Genomic DNA, 14,045 nt, shown 5'->3' on the forward strand with positions numbered 1-14,045 from the left:
GTAGCATGATGTGCTGTATTAAAAGCCTCTTCACTTTCTTCATTCTTTCATAAGTGGTATTACACAATGCCCTCTAATAAAGTCGCTAATGCTTATGGCCCACTCATATCTGCCAGAAGGGACAACTCTTGAAAAAGGTTTTCTTTGTGCTTTGTGCATGATGTAGTATCAGCATTCATGTCTTTTGAGATTTATACATCTGTAGAACCAGCTACCTGATAGAATGTTTACTATGCCTGATCATGCTTATTTGTGCAGTGCTGTTGGACAACAGATATTGATGCAATGAATGTTTATACATTCGAAACATCAGAAAAGATGCTAGTTATACAACTGTGCCATTTGCTTTCGATTAGTGTTAATATTGCTTGTTAGATTTTGCATATGCATGCCCACTTATGCAACAGTCTTGCAAAGCTTAAGGGTTCAATAAATGATAATTATAATAAATAATCAAAGCGCAAGAGTTTCTTTTGCCTTTTTTTCCCATCGAAATGCGACTACCACGGCTGGCAATACAACCCCTCACCTTGTGTTAGCAGCAGAATGCTATAGCCAGTGGCAGGCGAATAAATTGAGCAATTTCTTTGTCTGCAGATGTTTTTTTCTTGCCTGTATGCAAGTAAAGCTGGCAATACGTGTGTCATTGCAAAAAACAGGTTGTGGTCCTCTATTGAATAAATTGCACATTGTGTATAGTTGAAATGCAGAAATTTCTTTTAAAATCCCAGGGTGATATGTTCTTGCAAGTAGCATGGTACTTCATTACTTATAAAGGTAGTAATCACAGAGGATATCGTTATATGGGATTACACACTAATAGATGTGTTCACAAACTTATCAGAAACTGTTATTAGACACCTGTAAAGCATGTATGATTCTGCATACTTGATTAGCTGTGGACGTGCAAGAAACGTTTATATTTAAAATATTCACAGAAAGGGGGATGAAACTGGCTGAATTCACTGCACAGTTTTGATTTACTTTTCTTTAACGTGTCGTTTTCTACTGTTTTACCCCCACAAGAACAGGCTGTTTGCCTGCTTTTTGCATTGTTGCACGAGTTTTACATGACGGTGTAGGAGGGTACGTTGTCACTGTGCCACTATAGCAAGCCAATAATTTACTAAACGCAGAGCTAACTACCGTTCAAAGCAAATGTTAATACAGGGGCAGTAAGGATACAAAGTCCGCAACATATTCAAGGTTTATTGGTTTCTATGGAGGAAAAGAATTCTCCAGAGAAGAGATGCAACTTAACGTGCATGAAATAGTTGAAAACAAATTGACGACGCTCTTTATTCAAGCCGCGGAGTTAATCCTATCGCAGGAAGTTCATTACGATAACCTGAACGTTTGCCATGTGAAAATAAGTGAGGTAAGATAACCTTTCAAGGTACATCGGGAAAGTCGCGCTTGAAAACCGACAAGAAAATCCAGCAGAACAGTACCGCGTTCAGCACAACGTTGAAACTTCGGGTACTCTGCTGTCTGTAAGGATTGGGGTCGGGCATAAAATAAATGGTAGCTGGCCCATGCCGTCGTCCACCTTATCCACGCTGAGGACGTTTTTGAAGGGGGAGACTTGTTCTCATCGAGAACGAGGAATATGGGATTTATTTACAGTATCTATATGGAGGGTGGAGAACGTTACAGTTCATCCGTCTAGCATGACTGAAAGAGAATGCACACCACGCAGCCTTCAACGGCTCTTAAAAACTCTGTCCTCCCTAGATGCCCAGGTGAGGGAAAACGGCCGTTCAACCTTCGACCAATGGGAGCGCCCAAAGTCATCGTAGCCGGCCCGCCTTTGAGAGGGAGGGTTTACACACTCACTTCCGCACAGACTTCACTGAACACACCGAGGTCAGAGGGTTCTCGCAGACAGGGGTCTTGCCCCAAGCAGGCGCCTCTTGATCCAAAAACTGACCCCGTAGACAGCGGCCGCCGCGTCTGTCCATTGACCGACGACTTCTGGCGCTCGTGAGATCGCAGCTGCAAAATAACTCTTTCCAGGAATTCCGCCGCTTTAAACAACCCGAGGCGGCGACTGCGAATCCACTAACAATACTTGGTCCGCCGACCGCGTTTAGTCATAGCGGCACCGAGGGGGTGTTTATGCGGCACATCGTCGTCCCTACAAAGCGAGTCGCCGCAACAGGTGGGAAAGGGTTCCGAGGTGGCTTCTGGGAAGCTCGCCACCCCCGCACCTGCAGCTCACTGGGAAAATTTTGTAGGTCGGTACCCTTGCAGAGCTGACCCCGCAGTCAGTGGCCGCTGCGTCTGTGCATTGACTGTGACGACTTCTGGGGCCCGTGAGACCGCACCGGAAAACGCCCTGTTCCAGGAGTTCTCTCGCTCCAAACAAACCGTGAAGGCGACGGCGAATCAACTAACAATACTCGGTCCGCCGACTGTCACTAGACATGCCGACGCCATCGAGCTGTTGACGAGGTGCATTGTTGTCTTCTCAAAGAGAGTCGTCGCAGCGGGCTGGGAGGGTTCGGAGGTCGCTTCTCCGAAGATCGCCAGCCCCCGCAGGCCGCTAGTAACATGTCTTGTCATTTGCCCTTGCCGAGGTTGAAATTATTGAAGCTGCTCCGTAGGCGGCAATTTTTGTATGCTACTCAAAGCAAATTGTGACGACTCCAAAAGGCCATGTCGTCTCGCGGGGATCGAACACCCGACCCGCAAAAGCGCACGAAGCAAATATGAAAATGCACTTCATTTGCTGCGTAGCGTGTCAACGAACGCATAGAAATGGGAGAATGGAATCTACGGTACAATTTTTTTATTCTCCCTTGGCGTACGTACCAAATTCGGCAACCCACGTCACCTCGCATTGCACTCGTTGAGCGAGACGCCAATTCCCAAAACAAACCGGCGAGATAGCTCTCCGCGCAATTTCGACTGTGCCACCAACCGGTTGGTCGCAGCCGAAAATCGGGGGGTCGACACTGCGACTGCGATTTTCGTCGCAAACTACGGCAATTGCACTTCCGGTGCGACAAAAATCGCATCATGTGAAACAGGCAAGTGGGTGCCAAGAGAAGGGAAGCGCAGTCGAGAACGGTAGATAATTAAGTGGTGTGATAAAATTACGAAGTTTGCAGGCACAACAGGGAATCAGCGGGCGCAAAACAGGGGTACAGTTGGAGATCGCTGGGAAAGGCCTTCATCGTGCAGTGGACATAAATAAGCAGATGATGATGATAGTCTCAACACAATGTGCTTAGTTGTTTTTAGATATCTTTAGTGTACCTATTTCTCCTTGTTTTGCAAAGAAAACCCGCGAAATATCAGAAAAGCCGACGCGGTAATCCGCCTCCGTGCTCTCGCCTCTGGAAGAAAGTGGTGCAATTACGCGTTGGGCTGCTGCTGAGCACGAGGTCACGGGATCGAATGCCGCACGGTGGCCGCATTCCCGTACCGGGAAAGGAATGCAAAAACGCATTGGGAGTGAACGCTAAAGAAGAGGTGGCGAAAACGATTCCGACCACTACTGCGTAGCTCGCAATCAGATGCATAAAACGCCAGAACTTAGTTTTTTTACAACACATTAAAATGAGTACCCTAATGAATGTACCAAAACAAGACAAAATTTATAGTACCAATAATAATGACAACAAAACAATGAAGACTAAACGAGATATTGAATTAAAAGTGCATCACAAGACTTTAAAAGAAAAGCGAGAAGGAGTATGAATAATTCGCACGCTAGTAAGAGGATATAATTTTTTAAAGGTAGGTTTCCGGTGTGTATACCGGAAATGACTTACTTAGCGCTTTCACTTGTTATCTTATTAGTTCACTTAATTTTTTAGCACATTGTGTTTTCATACAGTAACGCTTCAGTGCGTTAAGTAAATTAGGACGTTGTTTTCCATTTAAAGTTGCGTACACTCAGCGGAAATTTTATACTGAAAGCCAACACAGCGAAACCAGGATTCCGGAAGAGCCTACTATAATAAGCTCGTTAGAAAGTAGTGTCACAAACATCTAATAGAAAGCAATGGTAAGATTATAGTGAAACATTGTTGTAGTGAATGATGCACTCTTTTCTTAAAGCAAATAGCTGGCCTTAGAACAGGGTGAACAATGGTAAATATAACACACAAGACCCACCTACACCAACTCAGGATATTCACGGCTTGCTTTGCGAGCACGAAGTACGGAAAGATGAGAGAATATTTTATAATTCTGCGTCATGGTGCCCAATAACGAAGAGAACAATACACAGAAAAGCTAGAATTATCGAAGTAAATGTACAGGGTGATGTTATAATGTATAGATTCTTTGTCCTTTCATTCCCTGTATAAAAGATGGCGCAATACAATGCTTATCCTCCATCTTACTCTGTTTTCAAACTATGGTGTGGCTTATATGCTCCAGGCGGTTGCGTTTTTCTTCCTTCCTCTCAAAATGTGGTTCGAGGGTAGAGTCGTGCGTAATCCGTGTTTTGATTTGAGACTATACGAAAAGATTGTACATGGAGCCACGTACCGTTAGAAAAGCCGTTTTCTTGTTTCCTTTGGTTCGGCATGAGTGTACAATACTTTTCTGGATACGAAAACAAAGGCCTTTGTAATAGCAGACCTCAGTCTTACAATAAATGCTGCGCGTTCTTTTTTTTTTTTTTTTTTGAAGCTGCGGACGGCTTAGATAGTCCTGTTTGCCTTGGTTCGGCAAAATCCTGTAATGCATCCTTTAGAGAGGGAAGAAGAAAGCCATTCCAAAATGCCACTACAAAGTTTCAAAGTGAAAGATACAGGCTTTTTTTTTTCATTTTATACTTACATTGATAAAAAAGAAACTCCGCAGTTTCGCGTGCTTTCTTTTTTTCTTTTTTTTTTTATCACCCGCTCTCAAGATGACATCGAAAGTTACGTTCATTCGCGTCGTATGTGGGTAAGGGTCAAAAACAGAAAGGAAGATACAAAAGGCACTGCTATGCCAGGGCGAGCTGTCGATCCCAAGCAGCAGCTGCAAGTTCTTTTATTTTTGCTAGTTGCCTCCGTATTACATCGCAACGCTTCTCTCTACCTTTCTCCGCCCACCTCCCCTCGCCGCTTTTCCGCTCCCATTTCTCCTCACACTATAGCTTTTCTCTTTCTTCTGTGTCCACCTCTCGTTACCGGAAAAGAGCATTAGATATCGGCTATGAAATACACATGCTTCAGAGGCGCCAAGGCGCTAAGTGAATATGGAATCCACGAGTAACACAACACAGTCTATGCACGAACATAATGTGTGGTGTGTATTGCTATGTGGAACCATTATATTACTACGCTTACAGTGTCTTTGGTTTTTCATAAGGGCAAGTATCGAACGTTAAAAGTCTGAACTTACACGTCTGCCAGAAAGGTTCAGTGTACTGCTTGTGCACTGATGTGAGATGCTGAAATCGTGTATTGCCACGTAACAGGCAACACAGAGTTCTCGACAAAATGTTAACGTCAGCAGCTGACGGGCGCGCGAGGAAACGTATGCTGACGAAGCATATTACGTGGTCGTTGGTGTTGTTTACGCGCTAAGGGCTATAGAGAGCAAAGCGCCTCAGCTGTCACGCACGACCTTTGCAACTACCGCCTGCCAAAGGCGTATACTTGCAACGGACACTTACGTTACCTCGCACCCATTCTCGCAGGCGGCTCGGTGTCCAACCTGTACGCTGTGATGGCGGCGCGGCACAAGATGTTCCCCAACTACAAGACCATGGGACTCAAGGCGCTGCCACAGCTCGTCATGTACACTTCAGAAGACGTGAGCGACCCAGAACTGCTATCAGAAACCCCCAGCCCTACTCTATATGTTTTCTGTTCCCGGTCACTGCAGTGCCATCTAGTACAGAAAGAAAAAAGGAAATAAACAGACGCAACAAAGCTTGCCAATTCGGCAAAACATTTCTATGTCGTTCGCAAGCTTTTCTACTCATTATTGGGAATTTACTGATATATACATATATTCTTACGAACATCTTTGTAAATTAGCTCAGTCCTGATCACACACACCATCAGTCTGTACTCGTATATCACACAATGCGCACATGCACGCGTATGGGCCGATGCCCGAAGACCGGCTGTCGGCGACTTGCGCGTGTGTTCTGTCACGCGTCCAAAGTGAATGGGTAAGGAGGGAAACAATAAAAAAGGAAGCGAGGAAGCGCCCGCGGAAAGTGTGCTCGCAGGGAAAGCGCAAGCGCAAGCAACCACGGTGGCGACAGCTTGCGGCAGCACGACGAGTTGTTCGGCCCCTCCTTCCCTCCCCCGGCCCCTCCACCTCGCGCACGCGTGTCCTTCCCTAATCGGCGCGTGCCTTATTGGTTTCATTTCGGCCGGAGCACGCGCAGCACGGAGTCGACGAGAGGTGCTGTTACTGTTCCTGCTTTCTCGAGCGACAACGGGCGCCCCGGAGCGGTAGCAGCTTGTCCGCCCCGGACGCTCCCGCCACGCTCACCGCCAAAGTGCCTCTTTTGCAACGGCGCCCAGTTTCGCGACATTTCCCGCTATGCAGCTCCGGATGTTTTTCTTTCCCGCTTAATACTGTATTTCTTTATATCTCTCCCCCCCCCCTCTTTTTTTTTCCCCACTGCCTTCTGTTTTTTCTTCTGCGTGACGTTAACCGCCGTGCCTCCCGTACTATGCGGCCGTCGTTTCGACGTTCTGACTCACCGCGGCTGGCGCGTGCTGCAGGCGCGGTGCCGCTCGGGCAGGAGGGACGCCGGGAAGACTAGGCGCGGGACGCACACGCAGGATGAGCGCGACCGCAGCTTGCCCAATCCAAAGAAGACGGAGGCGAAGAGGCAGTGAAATTATGCAATGGAAAGAAATCAGCTTGACTGTCACTCTTCAGCATTCTATTTTCCCGCTAACGACGTCTTTGAATTTGAACAATATGTACGTTTGAGCCTTCTATAAAAGCAAACCACGTAGCTGCTGTCTTTTTTTTTTCTTTAATGAGTGAGTGCTGTGATTACTATTTAAGAAGGTCGAAGAACCTGCTACAGAAAACACTCGTGCGAGTAACGTTACGGCGTTGTAATGACGGTGAACAACCGCAGTCGCACAACGCAAATCACGAAACTGACTCTTTATTGGGCGAACCCAGCTAAACAAGTGACGCCCAGCCCAATGATTGCAACGAGCACGCTCGTCGACATCTGCGGCTGCTTACACACGACTCGTCGAAGGTTTCAGAGCAGTCGCTGGTGCTCGCGCAAGTTCTAGAATGTACAGCCCTATTGTCGTCGCACACGTACTCTGATTACACAAGTCTCGGCGACAACATAAACAAAAGCTGTCAATAACTTCGAGAAACGTCCAATATAGAAAGGCGTGCCTTGCGCTGGGCGATAACTTTGAACATTGGTTAGCCGGTATAAGACGATCACCGGAAAAGATAAAAAAATTCATGAGCCATTCCACTGTGTGAAGGTGTGTGACCAGCGAAGATGTTTAACGCATGACGCAGAAGTGACAAAGAATGTCGAACAAAAGTACGAACATATTTATTGTCTTGATCTGTGGTCATGGTGACAATATAGGCATGCACACACATTCGCGTGCCACCTCTGTTATTAAATGTGTCGGTGTTATTAAATGACGATGAACGCGCGAGCAGTGGCACGAACGCGTTCGCACGGTTGGCGCCGATAATTTTTTAAGGGTCCTTTTTTTGAGAAAGTTGGACAGAACATTTATTTCGAAAAACATTTGTTTTTGCCTGGGGCCTCTTTGGGTATCCAGGCGTGACAAGTGTAGTTCAAGGGCGCGTTGCGGGTTCCCGAGCCCACAGCTTGGACCTTTTCTGTACTATCATCAGGGTCGGCCCGCATGATGATTGTTTCTGCGCATAGACGTCACGAAACCCCGGATGCGAGCCATATGCAGCTTCGCTGTAAAAAGTACACGCGGCAGTATCAACGGTGTGCAGCTGCGCCATGTGTCGCGACTGTCTCGCGAAGTGAACGTGGCCGCATTCTCATACGCGCCGACTTTCGGTGACGCGCCATACAACAATAATTATACTAGAGCTGGAACTGAATCGTTAAATGTACAGCGCACATGTCGCGAAATTTGTACTGTTGCGTGAGCGCACAGAGGACAGGAGCTGCAGGTGCACGTGGGTGAAGCCCGGACACACACCGACGTGTGTGGCACACACGTGGGATTGATGCAGCAGAACACATTCCCAGTCAGTTACGATTATTTACTGTTGACAACAAACTATGGTTTTTCAATGAAACCTTACAAAGTAGATAATGCTGCCTCGTGCTTGCCACCGCTGCACCTTAGCCTTGGGAGCCATTTCAGCAGGCGACTATACGGTGAGCAAGATGCAATGATTTCTGCGGAATGTTTCGTCTGCCTATAATATCTCGATACTACCACGCACGTTTAGATGCGTGATCCTGATGGTTCTTCGTACGTCCTTGCGCACATGAACAATAACAGAACACGAGAAAACAGCTTTCATTTCAACCTCCTTAATTAAAATCGCGAAGGCACGAAGTTTCATATATAGCGCGAACTGGCCCGCCACGCAAAACTTGGGCAGCGTGCTTAAGTTGCGAGACAGAATCTGTGTCCTGAATAACTCGCATTCTCTGAATACAAGCGGGAACCGAGACATTCACGAGCTAGCCCATCTTTTTCGACATGCGCCTATGCGCCCTTTACAACCTTTGCACCGACGGTCCGTCGTTCGTCGGGCGCCCGTACGGGCCATGGGTCCAGAGACCTCCGGCAGGACCGAGCCAAGGGTCGAACGAACGGGGAAGCACGGGGCGGAGAATCAATCGTGGCTGTCAGCGTAATTACTTACCTCCGGGGAGCCATGAAGTGGTTCTCGCAGCGCGAGATTGATCGGCGCGCGCGCTCAGGGCGGCCTATATAGGAGAGCCCATCTTGCGCGGATTAGGCCCCCTTCCCCACACCCCCTTATCCCTTAAACTAGCTGTAGCGGTCGGTTGGAGGGAGGGGCGCCCTGTTGGGGTAGACAGGGGTCGCTGAGGTGGGGAAGAAGCACAGCAGTATCGTTTGTAATCCCGGGAGCGCAGCCTCTCGTGATAGCTGGGCCCGCGATCAGGCCGCCAGAGAAGCTCGGTATGGCGCGCACTTCCCCCGAGTGTGAGCCCAGCCGTGGCTCAGCCCGTGATCCACACGCGATGATCTTCCTTCACCGACAGCCTGCCCTTGCACCACCCACAACGCAGCAGTCACAGTTCTGCGGCTGCGCTGCCCTTCTTCCCGCACCGTTCCCCCGTGCGCTGCTCGTTATTTCGGCGCCACTTCGCCGCGCCGATAAAGCCAGCAGGCACGAGCTCGGTGCCTTCCTTGTTTCAATGTTCAGCAAGCCGGAAAGTTAATATGGGGGCTCAGCGAAAAACTGCTCCGAGCTACGCATTGCTGAGCACGGGTGCATCGCTGCAGTTGTCCGAGAACGAGAATTCAACAAAAAGAGAACGCACGAGGCATTTCCGATTCGAAGCGCTGCCCACCCTCCTTCTCCGCCGCATCTCACGCTGCTGTCGAGACCCAGCGGGATTTGGGACGGGTTGCGCGATGGGTCTACCGCCTTGCCTTTCTTTTTCCTCTCCGATTTCCACCGGAGGCGCCAGCTTACGTATGTTTAAAGATCACACGGCGCATGACACCAGTTGGGCGTGATTCCTGGGGATTTCCCGTACGCCGCTTTGTTTTCATAAGTACCGTCGTGTTGTGCTGGTCAGCTGCGCGCAGTGAAGCAAGGTTTGTTCGTCGCAGGGGGCGCTTCGCGGGCACCGACGGGTATAGTGTGCTGCGCTTGAATCATTGTCAGTGCCGGGTAGTTCAGCGTCATACATCTGCCTAGACGCACGATAAGTATGACTAGAGTTATTCTATGAAAAAAAAAAGAACAAGCTGAATCTTGGCGACCTCTGGAGGTATAATGCAGGGGAGGTCTCCAAGCTAACAGGGCTTTCAAGCCGCCAAATACTGCTAAGCCCGTATAGACGCAAAACATAATGGAGCGCTTCAGCAACTGAAACAAGGAATTTAGACATTAGTGACATTTTCCGTGCACACCCAGCGCATGTTAAGAAAAAATTACAATAATACTACGATGCTACGAGGAGGGAAGCATTTCAGGAACAGAAACAGAGATTTAATTCAGTCGCCATGATGCCACTGTCCTTTTTTTTTTCTTTGCCACCTTTCCTTTCTTCTCTGTCATCGTATTGTGCTCGCGTCGTGCATCCTTTTCGGTTGCCGATAAAGCGAGCCGTAACAATAACGATCTGCATTTACTCAGACATGCTTCAATAAATCAGGCTGCACTTCCCTATTTTACTCGTAACCTCACTCGTGCAGTCGAGTTACTAATGTCCCACCTTTCAACGGTAACTTCCACTTGACATCGCGCTCTAAGCACCCTTTGTGCGCGCGCCTCCACAGTTCTGCCGCTTCAGTAGAAAAGCGTGCTTTCGGAAACGTTGCTGCCAACTAAGTTTCGGTCTGCTAATGTACACACACCCAATTATCACGCACTCAGTGGATCACGGAAGAAAGTTATTGAACATACGGCATAAACTAAAATTTGCTACCACCTTCATATCTAAGCCAGTTGTAATGACATTGCGGAAGTATAGACTGCTACATCTGTGTTACATTTTGCTAAAAGCAAGTACTCTCTATGGCCGAGAGCCTTGACATGGGCTAGCTAGTACATATAGCAATAACGGAAGCCCTGTGGTTGCTCGTTAAGATTGCACGAGTTAGAAATGACTGATTTTTTTTTTTTTGCGTTCCATTCCACAAGTCAAAGTAACGTAATAAAAAAACTAAATAACGAACAATCATTGCAGTCATAACTCGTAAGGCTCGAGGCATCGTCGTCCGTTATGATACAGCTCCACCTACATGCGCGCGAAGTCGATGACATCTAAACGCGTTCAGCTCTCGGCGCGACGATTCCTCGTAATTTAAGGCAGGCGTATAATGATGTTCTCGGAAAATACGCCCAAGCCCGTCCCGCGCAGCGCCGGTGCGGTCGGAGGAAACGTCTTCGAAATTGTTCACGGAAAATTGCTAGCTCGCTCACGTTGGCTTGCAGCGAAACATTCCGAGAACGCCACGAGCGAAGCACGCCGGCCATTCCGCGCACGCGCCACGTTACAAATTTTTAATAGCTTCGAACAGCTTTGTCAGCGGGGCCCGACAGAAGCAGGCGATGAATGGTCGGCGCCCAGCGACGACTGCGCAGGAATGACGCTCTGCCCGCTGCTGATAACAGACGGCACGCGTGCGCGACGACACAGCGCGAGGCAGTGGGGAAGGGCGCCTGGGGGAAGTCGGGTGGGGACGCCGCCACGAACGAAGCTGCCGCGAGAAAAAAAAAAAGAAACGAAGCCGAGCCAGGATTGCAAATTGCCCGCGCCTTTCGGCGCACCGTTGGGCGTGTTCGGTCGGTGAGCCTGCTCTGGAAACGTTACACGGAACGGGAGGAGACGCAGCGCCGGAGATGTATGCAAGCGCGTTAGTGATTCCTCACTCTCCCCGAATTCCCATCCGACTCTCCCTAGCCGGAAAATGATCGTTTTGCTTCCTGGCATTAAAACAACAGGAGAGGGCAGTGCTCAGAATGTAGAAGAATGCAAAAGCAGGGATGACGTTTTGGGTAAGGGGAAAAAGTCTCCCTCTGTCGCAGAAAAATGGTTGCTCAGCCTCCAGCACAAGTAAAGCAATACAACGCTATAGAGGAGGGCGAGAGAAGCAAAAGGCGAGAAGTCTGGGATTTGGAGGACAGCTCGCCTGCAGGGAGGAAGATCGCGAGGACGCTTATATGCGCTCGAAAGAGGTCTGTCGTCATCTGGTACGACCGGGGCTCACCCGTGCGACGCGGTGGATTTGCTCCGGCCGACGAGCCGTGCCGGGTGCTCGGCGCCGGATTCGCTTGCGCGGAATGAATCGAGCGCATTCCACTCTGGCGGCCACCGCGTGCGGCGCTCACGTTGTGTGTGCGGGGCAGGCGTCGGGACTGCGCTTTTCTGTCTTTCTACCGTTCGGAAAATCGCGCGAGGTGTGGGGAGAAAAATGAGAAAAGGCGCTGCGATTCCTGGCCAGTCTCTCACAGTGCGCACGAGCCGTATACGCAGAGGTAAACCAACCAGCCAACTATGGCCCGTGTTTCCCGAATTCAAGTTTTAATGCATTACGATTTTACAACACGTGCGCGTAAAATGACATCACGGAAACGTAACAGACACTGCTTGCTTCTTCTCAAATATTTGTGCGTTTTCTACGAAACGACTGCTTTATAGTCCGTTGCAAATAAAAATAAGAAGCCTCCGGAAGCGTGGTGGCCTTGCGATTGAAAATTTATGCTATACGTAATGACTAGATTGTAGGAATAACTGCGAGAGAAAACGAGGGGAAATAAAGGAAGGTGAACTAAATATGGGTTCCATTCGCAACCTTTTACTTGACGGGAGGGTGGGGTGGAGGAGGCATACGAAGAGAAATGAATAGCAAGAGAATGGCACAGAAAAACAAAGTGTGGTCCTCGTCAGTGCCTTTAGCCCCTCTCCCATCTGCGCCCCGCAGAGCCACTATTCCGTGAAGGGAGCCGGAGCAGCCGTCGGCCTCGGGACGGACAACGTGGTCTCCGTACCCGTCGACAAGAGGTGAGTCTCGGCGCTCATCTTTCCTGCCGGTTACAATGTGCGGCGTTCCCTTTAATAACTTCGCTCCGAAGGCTGCACTTATGGGTATAGTACGATAACTGAAAATCTCGTAATGGACTATAAGCTGTGATTGTCTTTTTTATTTTGTTTTGTTTTCTTATCTTTCAATGGTTTAGTTGCTTGCTATTTTATAGCGGTACATTTCTTTGTTTATTGCAGAAAACGTTTTAACGGTCCGACAACATGTGCCATAGATTGAAGCTTGTAAGGACTGTATGCTCCTCATTCAGATTTCTTTTTTACAGCGAATCTGTGTATAGCTATACGCTCCGGAGTAGTCGACGTCCGTCTGTCTACGAGTGGCGTCGAGATGAAAAAATTTCGTCTCTAGTTTCTCGCGAATGCTCTGTAGCTCTCAATCTAACGTGGGTATCTTGGAAACATTATGCCGAAATTCGCTGCTAAGACGACTCTATCATTATGCCGAGTTTCATGTATTTGTCAAAAATAGTTAGTTCACAGTGAAGTTGTAAACATTACAGAATTCCCGTCTGCTTTCAATACGTGGCCGTCTACGGTGGAAATACGATTAGATAAAACGGCTGTAACTCTTGTTTTATCAAAATTACCCCGAGAAAAATTATACGCAAATTATCCGCTACGACGACGCTAACGTTATGCCGAGTTCTTTCTACTTTTCGCAAATATGTAGTTCACAGTGAAGTCGTAAATATTGTGGAATTCCTGTCTGCCATGCGGCGGTGCTTGCACACGTCCCTATAATTCATAAAAGAATAAGAATAGATCGCTCCACAGTCAAAAGATGCATTCGTTGTTTGTGTCCTTCAACAACAACAACAATAATAATACCTATAATACACAGATGCGTCGATTGAGGTAAAACATCACAGCTTGGCTGCACGCCCTGCACAAAGTGGAAGGGCTGATTAAATTTTTAATAATTATTTGCAGCAGCTCATGTCATTTGTGTCTTCTCATATGACAATAAAATATTTTGCAGAAGGATGGGTGCAAAAGAATAACATCTGCCATGTGTGTGTGTGTGCGCGCGTGTGTGTGATGTTTCACGTGACTTTAACCAATGATTTTAAAGAGCGGTTAACCGCAGTTGGGTGAAATCAACGGCATATGGTTTGCCGTCATGTGGCTCTCCTCAAAATATTTTTATAATCCGCCTGATTAGTCAACTGAGGTCAATTATTCAAAATTTTTAATATTCACATTAGGGTTATATGCATTTCGTTACGTTGTAGAGAAGGTACAGGAACGACCGATCCAAATTTTCGTGGCAACAAACATGCTGCGTGATTTTTTTTTTTCGGCGTTTAAAGAAAGCCCGCGAAGTATGAAATAAAACCAC

General features: G+C 48.0%; 1 protein-coding gene across 1 annotated transcript in view; it reads left to right on the forward strand.

Annotated features, from left to right (window-relative positions):
* Window positions 1-14,045, forward strand: part of Gad1 (glutamate decarboxylase) — a 158,436-nt gene that overhangs the window by 110,165 nt on the left and 34,226 nt on the right. The window contains exons 5-6 of the mRNA XM_075691666.1: window positions 5,648-5,763; window positions 12,585-12,664. Of these exons, the coding sequence (XP_075547781.1) occupies window positions 5,648-5,763; window positions 12,585-12,664 (196 nt within the window). The remainder of the gene's footprint in view (window positions 1-5,647; window positions 5,764-12,584; window positions 12,665-14,045) is intronic.

The sequence above is a fragment of the Dermacentor variabilis genome, chromosome 5 (assembly GCF_050947875.1).
Source record: "Dermacentor variabilis isolate Ectoservices chromosome 5, ASM5094787v1, whole genome shotgun sequence".
Classification (NCBI taxonomy): Eukaryota; Metazoa; Arthropoda; class Arachnida; order Ixodida; family Ixodidae; genus Dermacentor; species Dermacentor variabilis.